At 62.7% G+C, this 14,726-nt stretch overlaps 1 protein-coding gene across 3 annotated transcripts in view; it reads right to left on the bottom strand.

The window, feature by feature from the left end:
* The window catches only part of ADGRB1 (adhesion G protein-coupled receptor B1), a 70,316-nt gene that overhangs the window by 40,319 nt on the left and 15,271 nt on the right, over nt 1–14,726 (bottom strand). For all 3 annotated transcript variants that reach the window (XM_068525520.1, XM_068525519.1, XM_068525521.1), the window contains exons 9-16: nt 13,655–13,761; nt 13,249–13,443; nt 13,013–13,081; nt 12,224–12,332; nt 7,583–7,726; nt 7,067–7,142; nt 6,860–6,962; nt 5,930–5,973 (exon numbers count right to left, since the gene is read on the bottom strand). In XM_068525520.1, coding sequence (XP_068381621.1) covers nt 5,930–5,973; nt 6,860–6,962; nt 7,067–7,142; nt 7,583–7,726; nt 12,224–12,332; nt 13,013–13,081; nt 13,249–13,443; nt 13,655–13,761 — 847 coding nt within the window. The remainder of the gene's footprint in view (nt 1–5,929; nt 5,974–6,859; nt 6,963–7,066; nt 7,143–7,582; nt 7,727–12,223; nt 12,333–13,012; nt 13,082–13,248; nt 13,444–13,654; nt 13,762–14,726) is intronic.

The following is a 14,726-nucleotide window of genomic DNA, read 5'->3' as shown; positions in this document are numbered from 1 at the left end:
AAAAACAGGCAGAAAGGCCTCCAGGAGCAGGTGGCTTTTGAGGCTGGAGAAGAGGGCATGGGGACCATGGACAAAGGCGCCAAGTGTTCCAGCTGGCACCAAAGAGGGGAGTGGCGAGGGGGCCCACGGGGCGGCCGGCAGTGGCTGCGGGAGCTGGGCTGCCAGCAGGGCAGTGGGGACGCTCACTGCCCCAGGTTCAGAGCACAGCTGCTGCCCCTGGGCCATGACCTCATGGCTGTCTGTCCCTTCCAGCTCCCAAACCCGGCAGGGGACAGGCAGGCCCGGGGCTCAGGCGCCCCTGGAAGAGAGGGCAGGCCCACCGTGGGCCTCTGCCAGACCCCTGCTCCCCAAGGACGAAGTAGGGGGCGGCTCAGAGAAGGGACGGGCGCTGGGGAAGGGGCTGGGCTGAGTCCAGAGCAGAGGCTAGGACGGGTGGGTGGTCTCGCCTCTGAGAGCAGCTCTGCACCCCTCCCCCAGCCCCAGCCCCCATCCAGGTGGGGGGAGCAGAGCATGTCCCCCCACCTCCCTCCCGTGCTCACTGATGACGTGGATCCCGAGGCCCTACCCCGGCCACCAGGGAGGCCTTCTGTGTCTAGCCCGTCTCCTACCCCATCCCCCTCCTTGTCCCCCTCAGCCGGCCTCCTCTGCCCCCATCAGGAACCAGCCGGCGGCGTGGGAGAAATTGGGCTGGCAACCGGTCGCTGACAGCGACCTGGGGACCCTGCCAAGACTCCCTTCCTCTTGCCCCCCTCGGCCTGGCCCCTCACTGCCCTCTCCAAGGAAACCAAGGATGGGGGAGGGGCAAGGCTCTTAAAGGGACCAGGACACGTACTTGGGCAAGGACCCCAGAGAGGGGGCTGGCCCTGGGTCCTCAGCGTCCCCCAGGACAGCTGCACCCAGCAGGGCTGGGGGTCGGCACGGGCAGGGAGAGAGCGCAGACTCGCACGACCCACAGGGCGACCCTGGGCTTGTCACTCTGGGCCCCGGTCCTCAGCCGGACTGAGGAAGCTTGTGTGAGTGAATCAGAGGGTTCTAAAGGTGCCTGGAGCGGGCTCAGGCTTCGGGAAAGGACCCCACAGACTCTGCGGGAACATCACGCCCTCCACCAGCCTGTCCCAGCTTCTGCTCTGCCGGCTCAAGTTACAGAGTAAGGGTGCCAAGTGCCCCAACCCGACTGAAGGGGAGGCTGCTGCAGGACTTCTCAGAGCCTTTATAGCTGACTCGAGTGTGGACGCAGGAGCACAAGACACAGTGCGCATAGAACCCTGCCCTCCCTGGAGCCCACGTGGGACTGGTATCGGGCAAAACACCTCCCAAAAGAAACGCTGGCGTAGCAGGACGAGCACCATGGAGCGCGTCTGGCCCAGGCCTGGCCTGTCCTGACGTCCCCACACTGGGCCTCAGCTGCACCATTTTCAAGTGAGGGCAGAGCAAATGATTTCTGAGGATCTTGCCAGCTCTGACTTTTATGCTCTATGTAATTCTTGTTTGTTTTTAAAAAGGAAACCGCAAAACATTTGCAGCTTCTACGAGTGAAAGATCCAGGGAGCTGTCCTTTCAGAACCACAGAACTTAACTCCAGGGATGTGCTCCTGGCCTTCATCAACCCCCGTCACCCACCAGCCCATCCTCCCTGCACCCATCCTCCACCCACCCACCCATCCACCCTCCATCCATCCATCCACCTACCGACCCACCCATCCTCCACCCCCCCGTCTACCCACCCATCCTCCATCCCCCTAAACATTTGAGAATTCTGCAAAGTCCCCCTTTCCCTCCTTAACAGCCCTGCTCCCAAGGCCCTCACTGCCACTGGTCAGGCTGGCGTAGGTGTGCGGGGGTGAGGGGGGGCGGCCTTGAGCCTCGCTGTGAGCAGTCGCCTCAGCTGTAGATGTTGAGTCCGTGTGTGCGTATAACTGGGGGCGAGGCAGTAGAGGGTCTGCCCTGTGGGTGGAAGCCTCTGACTCAGACTTTCCAAGACGACTGTGTCACATGGTTGACTGTTACGTGTGGCTGGAAGAGGAGGCAGCCCTCCACGCACATGACACGTGCACGACTACATGTGAACATGCACGAGTGACTCCAGATGAGACACGGGGTAGGGCTCAGCGTGGGACCAGGCTCAGGGCTGAGACTGTGACCAGGGTCAGGGCTCAGTGTGTGACCAGGCTCAGGGCTCAGACTGTGACCAGGGTCAGGGCTCAGTGTGTGACCAGGGTCAGGGCTGACACTGTGACCAGAGTCAGGGCTGAGAGTGGGACCAGGCTCAGGGCTGAGAGTGTGACCAGAGTCAGGGCTGAGAGTGTGACCAGGGTCAGGGCTCATCATGTAACCAGGGTCAGGGCTCAGCATGGGACCACGACAAGGGCTCAGTCTGGGATCGGGAATCTAGGCTCCTTCAGTGACCAGGGCCCAGTTATGGGTCAGAAGGTCACTACTTCTCAGCTGATGGTCACTGATGGCTCTCACCCCCCACTGGCACCTCCCCCCCACACACACAATTCTGCAGACACGTGAGACCCTTTCTCATCCAAACACACACAAACACAAGCCCACACCAGCACAGACCTGATCTCTGGGCACACTGGTGGAAACAGACCTGGGGCCCTGTCCCTGGTCCCCATTTCAGGTCACCTGGGAAACCCTTGGCTCCTCTGAGCCCATTTATGTGAGACGTGGCCCCGCCCTGCGGTGGAAGGAGGTGCTGTCCCGCACAGAGCAGAGGGGGGAGGGTGGGGGAGGGGACAGAGCCAGCCACCTTCTCCCCGTGGCCCCCCTCCCCCAGTGTCAGCCTCTGGGTCCCAGGCTGTCCAGCTCTGGATCAGATGCCTCAGTCCCCACTCTGAGCTGGACCACAGTCCTTCTGGAGCCTCAGATTCCCCAGAGGTAATAGGCACAGTCAGCAGGGCTCCCAGGGCTGCACCCAGGACTGCACAGGGAGCTTGCGGGCAAAATGCGTTTCAGGGGGCTTCAAACAGCACAGCTGTTGTCACCTTCCCACTGTCCTCGGGGCCCTGAACCGAGGTGCAGAGACCGTAACGATCCCATCTATCCAGAGGTGACCGGCGGTGGGCAAAGCAGGCCTGGGGCGGTGGGTGGGCTCCCCACACCTGAGAGCGGAAGGGCAAGTGGAGGCCACGGCCAGGGGTTAGCACCCGTGGACCTGGCCGCTGTCCTTTCCCCACTCTGCTCTCACACGCAAGCAGGCAGACTCCGCCACGGGGATGGAAGGCTGAGGCTTCTGGAGGGTGGAATCTGCCCCAGACCATCAGCCCCAAAGGACAGTGAACTTGACACTGGGCTGGCCAGACCTCTCACAACCTGCTGCCCTGGGAGAGCAAAGGGGATGGGTCCACCTCTCTGGAAAGCAATTCACTACCAAGACCTCGGAACGGTCTGGGGGACTCAAAGCCAAGGGCACGACCAGAAATGTGAGCAGCGCTGTCCAAGCGAGGATGCTGGGCCGCTGCGTGAACCGGGCACCGCCAGGGAGCTGCGGGCAGCCTTTGAACAGCCTGTTGGGAGGGTTTCTGGGCTGTGGGGAGGGGCTTGTGCTGACATCAGGGATGGACTGCAGCCGCTGCACAACCTCTCACGATGGCCAGGGGGGCCAGCCTGGGTACTGTGAGAACATGGGCCCTCTTTCTTGTTTTTTCTCTTTTCACCCTTTTCTGATACCCCGTTTTGTACAAAGAGTTTATGCCGCTTGCGAAATCCAGAGAAAAACAGTCGACAGCAACCAAAGCCAGAGGGCCAGTTTCCCAGGGTTACAGGGTCCGCCCCAGCTCTCCCCCAGCCCAGCTCCCGGCCCCAGACCCTGTCCTCACACCCTCAGAGCCAGAGTGGGAAAGGGCAGTGCAGTCTGCCCTACGGCCCTGCACACTCCCTGCACACACGGGGCCTTTGCACTGCCTGTTCCTTCTGCCAAAATGCTTGTCCCCAGACACCCACGTGTACAGTGCCGTGTCAGGCCTCTGCTCAAACACCACCCTAGAGAGGCTTCTGTGAACCTGCTCTGAAAGGCACCTCGCCCCACCTGCCACTAGATCCACTGCCTCCACTTCTTGGCATGTGGCACGCCCTGACAGTTTCACAGGGATCTATACGTTCCTAATTTCCTGTTCCTACTCATCAGGCATAGGAGGAGGCTGAGGGCCAGGACCTTGTAGAGGAGTGCCTTGTCAGTGGTCAGTAATCACTGGGGGATAGGTGGGTGGGCAGGTAGGTAGATGGGTAGATTGGTGGGTGGGTGGGTGGATGGATGGGTGGATGGATGGATGGATGGCGGGGTGGATGGGTGGATGAGTGAGTAGGTGGGTAGATAGGTGGGTGGGTGGATGGATGGATGGACGGGTGGGTGGATGGATGGGGGGATGAGTGAGTGGGTGGGTAGATAGGTGGGTGGGTGGATGGATGGATGGATAGTTGGATGGATGGGGGGGTGGATGGGTGGATGAGTGAATGGATAGGTAGGTAAGTGGGTAGATAGACGGATAGAAGGGTGGGTGGGTGGGTGGATGGATAGATGATTGGGGGATGGATGGATGGATGGGTGGATGGATGAGGGGGTGAATGGGTGGATGAGTGAATGGGTGGGTAGATAGGTGGGTGGGTGGATGGATAGATGGATGGATGGATGGGTGGTGTGGATGGGTGGATGAGTGAATGGATAGGTAGATAGGTGGGTGGGAGGATAGGTAAGTGGGTAGATAGACGGATAGAAGGGTGGGTGGGTGGATGGATAGATGAATGGGGGATGGATGGATGGATGGATACACGATGATCACGTCCCTCCCCAGGTTCCCATGGTTCCTGGCACACTGCCCCTACAAACTGGCCCCATGGCCCCTGCAGCCTCCCCGCACCCCTGCGCCTCTCTAGCTACCTGCTCTTCCTGGCCACGCCTCATGTTCCTCCTGTACCTTCCGGCCTCCACACTTTTGCTCAAACGGTGCTTCTGCCCGAGACCCCTCCCTCACGTTCTCTGCAGGGAAAACGTGTCCTCCTTGAGTGTCAGCCACTCCGGGAGCCTCCCCTGATCTCCCAGGATGCACCTCCATCACTGCACTGCCCATAGTATGAGGGACTCGCCGCATGTACCCCCTGGCCCGGGTGCTGGCCTGGGGACTGGCGGTGCCAGGGCTGAGCGAGGCGGGTGGTAACAATGACACGCAGCTCTCTGACCACCCCCTCCTCAACGGATACCAAACCCCTTGCGGGGAAGGCCCAGCCCTCCCCAGGCCCACCTGGCCCATCAGGATCCAGACATTAAGCTCTCTCCTGCCCAGTCTCCCCAGATTCTGACCCTCCTCACCGCTGAGGGCCGCCCCCACTTTAGGGCCTTTGCACAAACTCTTCCCTGTGACTACACGAGACCCCACCCACCTTTCCCTTCGCCTCCTTGGGTCTGGGAGGACACCCTGCTCTGGGTGCCCACACGGCCCTGTGACCCCGAATCACAGCCCGGCCAGTCCAGACCAATGCCCCGCGCCCACCTGTACTCGCCGCGCTGCGGCTCAGGCTGGCGTCACGTGCTGGACAGGGAACTGGGCCCGGGGCCCCAGAAGCCCCCGCCTCTGCTTCCTCTCTGATCCCTCTGGGTCTCACCCAGCTGCCCCAGCCCGTGGCGGTGCTGCTGCCTGTCACCTGGCCCAGGGGACCCCCACGCCCCTCGGGACCTCCACACCCCTCGGGACCCCTGACGGTGGACTTCCCTGGGAGGAGTGCGAGGCCGGCTGGGTGCGCGCCCTGCTGCCTCAGAGCCTGAACTAGGCAGGGAGAGACCGTCCTTGACAGACGGGGTCGGGGGGACGGTCGGAGGCCCTGAACCCGAAGCCCATGTCCCTCCCCTACTGGGTCAGCCTCCTCCCCCATCCCCCCACCAAGTCAGCCCCGAGGGCCCGAGGCCACAAAGCCCAGATGAACTTACACATCCGTCTCATCCCACAGGATACAGGTCTGGTTGGTGGTGCCCTGGAGAGAGGGGAGGGGTCAGGCCACCTGCCGCCCTATGAGCCGCACCCGAGGGTCACTGTGGGGTCCACCCGTGGGCGTGCCAGGCGCCCTCCCTCCGCTGTTCCCCAGAGACAGAGTTTGAGGAGGAGGAACTTAGGCCCAGAGCAGGGGGGGACTGGCTCGGCCCCTACCCCTGCTGTGTGGCTTTGGGTATCTTCTGTCCCCTCTCTGAGCAGGGCCGGACAGCAGCGGCCGAAGCCCAACTCTAGATGCCCAGGTGACCAGTGCAGCTGGACGCAAAATGGGCTAACACGGAAAGCCTGGGGTCAGGGGGCACAGGTGGGGCTCAGCAGACACCCCTGTCCCGAGGGCTGCGGTGTCGTAACAGCAGCGTTCCCACTTGGTAAGGGAGGGAGCCAAGGCAGAGAGAGGCTGAGCAAGGCCCAAGGCCTCACAGCGGGAAAGGAAGGCCCGGCTCTTCCCACAGCCTGGCCTGGCGCTGCCCTGTCCTGGCTGGGTAACCGGGGCGGCTCCTGGCTCTCGGCTGGTCGGAGGGCTTCGTGGCGCCGGCTGCTCTGAGGCCCGAGGGAAAGCGCCAAGGAGCAGGGTGTAGAGGGTCCGCGAGGCCGGGGCAGATGCGTTTCTCATAAGAGCATGGCTCTCTCTTCCCCGAGGGAACAGCCAGGCCGACGGGGCGGGGTTGAGCCTCAGCTCCCACACGGCCCTGCTGGGTGACCCTGGGCAAGTCCCCGCAGCTCTGCCAGCCTGTATCCCCACCTGTCACTCGGGAGTAAGGGAGCTCTCTCTCAAGGCTGACGCGAGGTGGAGACGTGTGAGCACACACCACACGTGGGATCAGGCAGAGGGGCACGCGCACGCAGACGTGCACACGGAGGGCACTCACGTTGTACATGTGGGCGAACTCGATCTCCAAGGGTGTGAGCAGGGAGCGGGGAGGGGGCTTCACGGTCACCGAGATGACCTTGGAGTTCAGGACGGTCGTGTTCCTGGGGGAGAGCCGGCGGGCCGTGTCGGGGTCGGGAGCTCTGCGCCCTCACCTCCCCCAGGCCTGGCCTCCCTGACCCCCACCCCGTGTGCCCGCGGCACCCACCTCTGCAGGGCCAGGAAGCTGCCCAGGTTTCTGTAGAGCACGGTGCCCACCACGAACACGGACGAGTCATCAGCCTCTGGAAGACAGCACTGCGGTCACCCTCCTCCCGGCCACCCACAAACCGGGACCCTGCTTGGGCAAGGGGAGTGTATGTCCCCCCCGACTGCGGACGCAGCACTGCCTGGGTCCCCCTGAGTGACTCCTGAGACCCGGGGACTGGCAGGGCACTGTTCATCTTCCTGGGAACCAGAGTCACCTGCTGTGTGACTCCAGGCAAGACCCTCTCCCTCCCTGCGGTGAGGGGGTGCATTGGTCCATTCAGCCAAGATTGCCTGGGAGCCTCCCAACACAGGGAGGGCAGGGAGGGCTTCCTGGAGGAGGGGGCAACCCGGGGAACACTGAGAAGAGACGGATGCCACCCTAGCCCTTGAAGCAGCAGGCCAGACTCCAGAAGGAACTTCCTGGGGGGGAGCCTCAGACTCTGGGGGGCCCCTCCCACACCCCGAGGCTCCTCACCTGCCAGCCCCGTGGAGAAGACGCTCTTGGACACAGTGACCCTGTCCTCTGGCACCTTGGCCCAGTCGCCCGTGGCCCGCCAGCCCTTCATAGGGAAGCTGATGTCCGTGGCTCCACTGGCCGGGAGCTTATGGATGCTGAGGACTGGGGTTCGGGAGGCAGCAAGAGGCGACAGAGACAAAGGGAGACAGAGACGGTGAGACGCAAAGCCGGCTCACGAGAGGAGCCTTGGCCCTGGGACGGGGAGTGGGCCCCGGAGCCCAGGACCACGACACGGGGGTGCTCCTGGCTCAGAGTGGGTGCAGCGCGCACGGGGCCACCCAGCCAGGCGGGAGCCTGACACCAGCCTCCCCATGAGGTCCAGGGCCCGGGCGACTTCCTGGTACCTTCCAAGCCCTCAAATGACACTCCCACCCCAGCAGGAGCCCCATGGCCCTTATGAGGACCCAGGCCTGGACCCAGTCCCCGTGGCCCCAGAGGTGCCAGAGACGGGTTCTGCGGGCAGGTCTGCGGCCACAGAGGGACCCACAGGGCGTGGTGTCCACCTTGGTGCCCCTCCCTGGGACACTGGAGCCCAGCCCTCCCCCTTTGGGCTCTGCTCTGTAACAGGGACAGGGACAGATCCCTCCTCACAGGGCCGGGACTGTAAAGGGGCCAACGGATGGACCAAGGTGGAGAGGGGACCCGGGAAGGAAGGTGCTGGGTGTGGGGAAGGGCTCCACTCAGGGTGGAGGGGGATGGGCTGCGGGGACACAGCACATTCGGGGAGAGGCCAGGGCAGGGAGAGCTGGCAGCCTGTAGCCGTTTCTCCTGAGCTCTCCCTGTGGGCGCCTGGCAGGCCTCCTGAAGACACCAGCCCTGGTGGGCTCCGTCCAGCCCCGCCCCAGGCTTCCCAGAGATGAAGCGGCAGATGGGCCTGGGAGGACAGGAAGGGGCGGAGTGGGGTCCCATCGTCTCTGAGTCCCTTCATTCCAGGCCCACCCACTCCAGGCAGACACTGCTCCCCTCACCCAGCACCCACGGCCTGGGTTGGGGTCTGCACCGGGGTGGCCTTAGGTGTAGGGGGAAGGGGTAGGGGCTTAGGAACCAACAGCCTCGCCTGCCCGGCTCTCACCTGGCCTTCCCCCACCCCTGGGGTCTCTTCCCCAGCAAAACCCCACTGACCAGCTGATGCCCACCTCCATAACTTTGCTGGTGCAGCGCCTGCCTGCACTCTTGTGCCCCTCCAGGCCTGGCTTACCCGGCCGTGCCCCCCTCCCCCACCGGCCGTGCCCTCCCTGCACCTGTGTGGTCAGCTCTGGGGCCCAGGGCACCTTCCCTGCAAGAGGGACGGGCGCCCCTGTCTGGGTGCCCAGCCCAGCACACGGCTGGCCCTCTGTGGCTGAGGCCCTCCCCAAGGACAGAACGAATAAGCAAATTCATCCGCGCCACACGCTTCCGAACCCCAACCATGTGCCTGGGACTGTTCTAACGCTGAGGATGCAGAGGAAAGCAAGACCCTCTCCCAGAGCCGACAGGGAGCGGGGGAGACAGACAGTGGCCCAAGCAGAGAAGAAACAGGTGGACTGTGGCCTGCTGGGCAGCGCTGACCCCTGGGCGGGGCACCTCCAAGCAGGGTGGCCAGGAAGCCCTCCCTGAGGAGGTGGCCTCTGGATAAAGACCTGGAGGGGGTCAGGCTGTTTGGATTCCTGGGGCGAGTGTTCCAGCAGCAGGGCGTAGGGAGTGTATGATGTGTAGGCTGCGTGGGGTGTACAGGGCGTATGGGTGCACAGGGTACATGGGGTGTGTGAGTATATGCGTGGGGTATAGGGGGTGAATGGGGGTGCATGGGTGCATGGAGTGCACGGTGTGCGGGGTGCATGGGGCACACAGGGTGTAGGGTACATGGGTGTGTGAGTATATGCGTGGGGTATAGGGGGTGAATGGGGGTGCATGGGTGCATGGGGCGCATGGGGTATAGGGTACATGGGTGTGTGAGTATATGCGTGGGGTATAGGGGGTGAATGGGGGTGCATGGGTGCATGGGGCACACAGGGTGTAGGGTACATGGGTGTGTGAGTATATGCGTGGGGTATAGGGGGTGAATGGGGGTGTATGGGTGCATGGGGCACACAGGGTGTAGGGTACATGGGTGTGTGAGTGTATGTGTGGGGTATAGGGGGTGAATGGGGGTGTATGGGTGCATGGGGCGCACGGGGTGTAGGGTACATGGGTGTGTGAGCATATGCGTGGGGTATAGGGGGTGAATGGGGGTGCATGGGTGCATGGAGTGCACGGTGTGCGGGGTGCATGGGGCACACAGGGTGTAGGGTACATGGGTGTGTGAGTATATGCGTGGGGTATAGGGGGTGAATGGGGGTGCATGGGTGCATGGGGCGCACGGGGTGTAGGATACATGGGTGTGTGAGTATATGTGTGGGGTATAGGGGGTGCATGGGGGTGCATGGGTGCATGGGGCACACAGGGTGTGGGGTACATGGGTGTGTGAGTATATGCGTGGGGTATAGGGGGTGCATGGGGGTGTATGGGTGCATGGGGCGCACGGGGTGTAGGGTACATGGGTGTGTGAGTGTATGTGTGGGGTATAGGGGGTGAATGGGGGTGTATGGGTGCATGGGGCGCACGGGGTGTAGGGTACATGGGTGTGTGAGTGTATGTGTGGGGTATAGGGGGTGAATGGGGGTGTATGGGTGCATGGGGCGCACGGGGTGTAGGGTACATGGATGTGTGAGTATACGCGTGGGGTATAGGGGGTGAATGGGGGTGTATGGGTGCATGGGGCGCACGGGGTGTAGGGTACATGGATGTGTGAGTATACGCGTGGGGTATAGGGGGTGAATGGGGGTGTATGGGTGCATGGGGCGCATGGGGTGTAGGGTACATGGGTGTGTGAGTATATGCGTGGGGTATAGGGGGTGAATGGGGGTGTATGGGTGCATGGGGCGCACGGGGTGTAGGGTACATGGGTGTGTGAGTATACGCGTGGGGTATAGGGGGTGAATGGGGGTGTATGGGTGCATGGGGCGCACGGGGTGTAGGGTACATGGGTGTGTGAGTATATGCGTGGGGTATAGGGGGTGAATGGGGGTGTATGGGTGCATGGGGCGCACGGGGTGTAGGGTACATGGGTATGTGAGTGTATGAGGGGTGTAGGGGGTGAATTGGGGGTCTAGGGTGCACAGGGTGCATGGGGTGTATGGGTGCATGGGGCACACAGCGTGTAGGGTGTGTAGGCGTGTAGGGTACACGGGTGTGTGAGTATATGGGGGGCTAGGGGGTGACTGGGGGTGTGAGGGTGCGTGGGGTGGGATGGCTAATGAGGACTAATGGGAAGGAGTCCAGGGCCTCCTTTGGTGACAAAGGGTGGGCCCTGAGCGCCCCTCCAGGGGCCATGGGCGGGGTTAGGCAGCTGGGGAACCAGCCTCCACAGTGAGGTCCTGGGCCAGGGGGGCTGAGAGCTGCAGCAGCTACCCGGTCCCATGCCCGCTCACGCACGGCTGCATAAAAGCTCTCCCCTCTCTGGGCCACTCCCATCTCACCGTGAAGAAAGGCCCAGTCAGCCCAGCGAGGAAGGGAAGGAAGGCCCAGCCGGCCTGGTGCCACCACTGATCTCACCTGCCAGGTGACCTCCATTAGCACCTGACCCCCAGGCCCGAGTCTCCCCACCTGTGAGATGACGGCTGTCCCCGATCCCCTGGCCTCAGAGGTCTCCCCAGCTCTGGGGTCCTGAGCTCTAAGGCAGAAAGGCAGGGCCAGCCAGTACTCTGGGAACCTCCAGCTTAGCGAACGTTTGTCCCGGCCCAGGCAGGTCCCCAGGTTGTGCTAACGCAGCACAGCTGACCTAGGATATGTCACTAGAGGCCCGAGTGTCTCTGCAAGGGATGTGACAATCTCCCTCCTTGGTGCTGTTAGGACCACAGCCGGGTCCAGCGCCCACTCCTGGGTTCCCCACTGTGAGGAGGAACCCTGACAATGGAGATTATCTGGGGAGGTGCCCCAAAACAGGGAGGACTTGACAAATGTGGCCCAAGAGAGCTATTTAAGGGGACGTTGATGACAATCGTTAAATGTAACTGTGTAGTATTTGTGCTGACAGTCACCACTGAGCTCTCAGGTCCCAGGCCCATCTACTGCTCCTCCTGACCCCACAAGGCCAGCGCTCCTGCCTTCCCATTTTAGAGAGTCGGTCAACACCATGGAGCTGGGTGGAGCCAGGCCCCTCTGACAAGCCACTTCTGGGAGCGGAGGACTACGTAGTCCTGCCTTCAAGGTCCCTGCACAGAGAGGGCACCGGGGGGGTGAGGACAAGTCCAGGTGGGCCCCCAGCCCCAGGGAGGTGGAAGCAAGGGGCTGGCTGTGGCTGGGACTTCCTGGTGTGCCCCACGATTCAGGGTCTCCAGGACCTTGTCTGGGTCTGAAAGCCCCTACGCCGACCCCCTCCCGGGGTCACATCAGACCATCGTCAGAAGACTCGGGTCTGTGCACCTGAGGATACAGAGATCATCTTAGAACCCGGCCCGGGGGTCCTGCAGGAGGCATCTGGCGCTGCTTGTTTATAGACAAGGAAACTGAGGCCGAAGCACCCTGCCCAGGGCTGCGGGGCAGGGGCCTGGAGGTCGGCGCAGCGAGGGCTGGGCTTACCCAGGTTGTCTGTCACCTGGTACGCGTCCCGCAAGTCCTTCATGCGGAAGCCGATGACGTCCACGAAGTCCTCCACCAGCCGGAACAGCTCCTTGGCGTTGGGGCCCATCTGGAGGGGAGGCGGGGGTCAGGAGATGGTGGGGAGCAGCCCCGCCGAGAACACCGACCACCGGAGCTCAGGGTCCCCGAAGGGACCCTCCGCCGGCCTCCTTCCCTCATCTGTTCCCTCCTTATCAGGGTCCTGTCGGTCACTCCCTAGCCCCACAGGGCTCTGGACCTGACTTGGGAAGCAGATGGGGACCTGAGTCTCCATCGCCACTGTGTGGACGAGAACACTGAGCCCAGAGGGGCTGCTGCGCTCCAGCCCGGTGGCCAGGGGTCCAGCTGGGAGGAGAGCAGAGGGTCTCTGGCCGCTGCAGTCCCCACTCCGGGTGCTGCCCTGGGCACAGGAGTGTTGGCAGGTTCCAGGTCAGCCTGGGAGGAAGGGAGGCGGGCCAATTTCTCCAGATGAGAAAGAACCGCCACGTCCTGGTGTGTACCCCACGGCCAACACGTTTTCTCACACCCCTCCCTGAGCACCACGTGGTGAGCCACTGCCCTCCGACGGGCGGGGAAGCCGAGGTTCAGAAGGATAAGTGACTTCCTCAAAGCCACGAGACTGGCAGAGGCTGTGCTGGGATTTGAACCCAAGATCCCACCCTGAGCTGGCCTGGGGCTCAGGGAGCCACCAGAGACGCCCGCGCCCATCCTGCTGCTCTGACCGCAAGGGTCCCAGGCTGGCGTCCCTACCAGCTGGGCCTCCTCCCACTTGTCCCGGTTCTCCTCCGCCAGCAGGTTGCTGATGATCTGGACAAAGTTCTGAAAGGAAGAGGAAGAGAGGCCAGTGAGCAGAGAATAAGGCACCAGAATCACGGCTCAGAATGTGACCAGGGTCAGGGCTCAGCGTGGGACCAGGGTCAGAGCTCTATCTGAGGTCAGGGCTCCGTCTAAGGCTGGGGTGGAGGACAGCCCTCCTGGGCGCCCACCTGTACATCCCCTGGGGTGGGGCTGTAGTACGCCCTCCGGAAGATCTCTGTCATGTTCCTCAGGACATCGATGGTGGAGAGCAGGTCCCCGCTGTAGCTGGTCCCATCCTGGGAGATCTCTACCAGTGTCTGGATGACCTCGGAGACCCCCTCTCCGGGCAGCCCGCGCTGAGCCTTTGCCAGGTGCTCCCGGGTCTGGGGAGGTGGAGGGTGTGGGTGCCATGATTCTGCAGGTACCAAGGACCTCCCACGCCCAGAGGGTCCTCTGCAGCCCGCAGCCAGTGGCCATGGCTGACTCACGTCCACAGAGTGTGCCACTGGGGACACAGGGTTATGTCTGAGGACGGAGGGCAGAGGTGAGCCCTGGAGTGATGGGTGGGGCGGGAGACCCCGGGGCCGGCCTCACCATCATCTGGATGTTTCGGTAGTCGATGGAGACACAGCGGATGTAGGTGGGGGGCTCCCAGTAGGCGATGCCCTCCTCGTCCAGCTCACAGCGTCGCAGGATGAGGCCTGGGGACACGGTGGGTCAGCTCTGTCTCCCACTTCTCTGGTAGATGCCCACGTCCGGGGTGGGAGTCCCATCCCCGGCTCCCAGGCACAAGCCCCTCTGGATGAGACCCTACAGCCCTAGAAGCAGGCACTCGCCTGTGGCCTCATTCCAAGAGCAGAGCTGGCGTGGGGGCCAGGCCTCCCTTGGTTTCTTTCACTCAAAACATTTCTTTTGTTTTATGTTTGTTTGTTTGTTGCTTTTGTTTTGTTTTGTTTTGTTTGGCCGCGTGGCTTGTGGGATTTTAGTTCCCCAAGCAGGGATTGAACCCTGGCCCTCATCAATGAGAGCTCGGAGTCCTAACCGTTGGACCGCCAGGGAATTCCCTCACTCAAAGCATTTCTGCGCAGACGCCACAGGCCAAGCACTGGAACCTGGCAGGAGCCAAACCTGCAGGCAGCCCGCCGGCGTGGAGGCAGAGCCCTGGGCCGAGTGAGGGGCTTCAGTGTTCAGCCCGGGGCCTCTCCTGGAGCCCCTTCCTATCCAGAGCCCTGGGGAGAACCAACGGCCTGGCCCCTGCCTAGCTCCACCCCTGGGATCAGGGGCCCCCGATGGCCCGGGTGTGCTGCGGACACTGGGCAGCCTTGGGGCTGACTGGCATCAGGTGTCGACGGCCTGGAACACGGGCACAGCCTATGACTCAGAACTTACTCCCAGGGAGCCAGCCACAGCTGTGCACACACACAGCGGTGGTGACCCCAGGGAACTGCCACAACCCTGTCGTCCAACAGGAGCCACGGGGCAGGACAGCACACCTGCTCCACAGCTTGGTGCAGCATTGAAATGAGAGGTCATACAGGCAGACAAAAGGCCAGAGAAGTCACACCGTTCTGTGACTTGTATTTTATTCAAGTATTGGCTTCCCTGTATTTGTAAGACGCTACCCAGAACATGTATTATTCTGGGTAGGGGGGCTACAACCACAGCT

Source organism: Eschrichtius robustus, chromosome 17, assembly GCF_028021215.1.
Source record: "Eschrichtius robustus isolate mEscRob2 chromosome 17, mEscRob2.pri, whole genome shotgun sequence".
In the NCBI taxonomy this organism is placed as follows: Eukaryota; Metazoa; Chordata; class Mammalia; order Artiodactyla; family Eschrichtiidae; genus Eschrichtius; species Eschrichtius robustus.
Note: the sequence above shows the minus strand (reverse complement) of the source record. Positions and strands in the feature narration are given on the sequence as shown.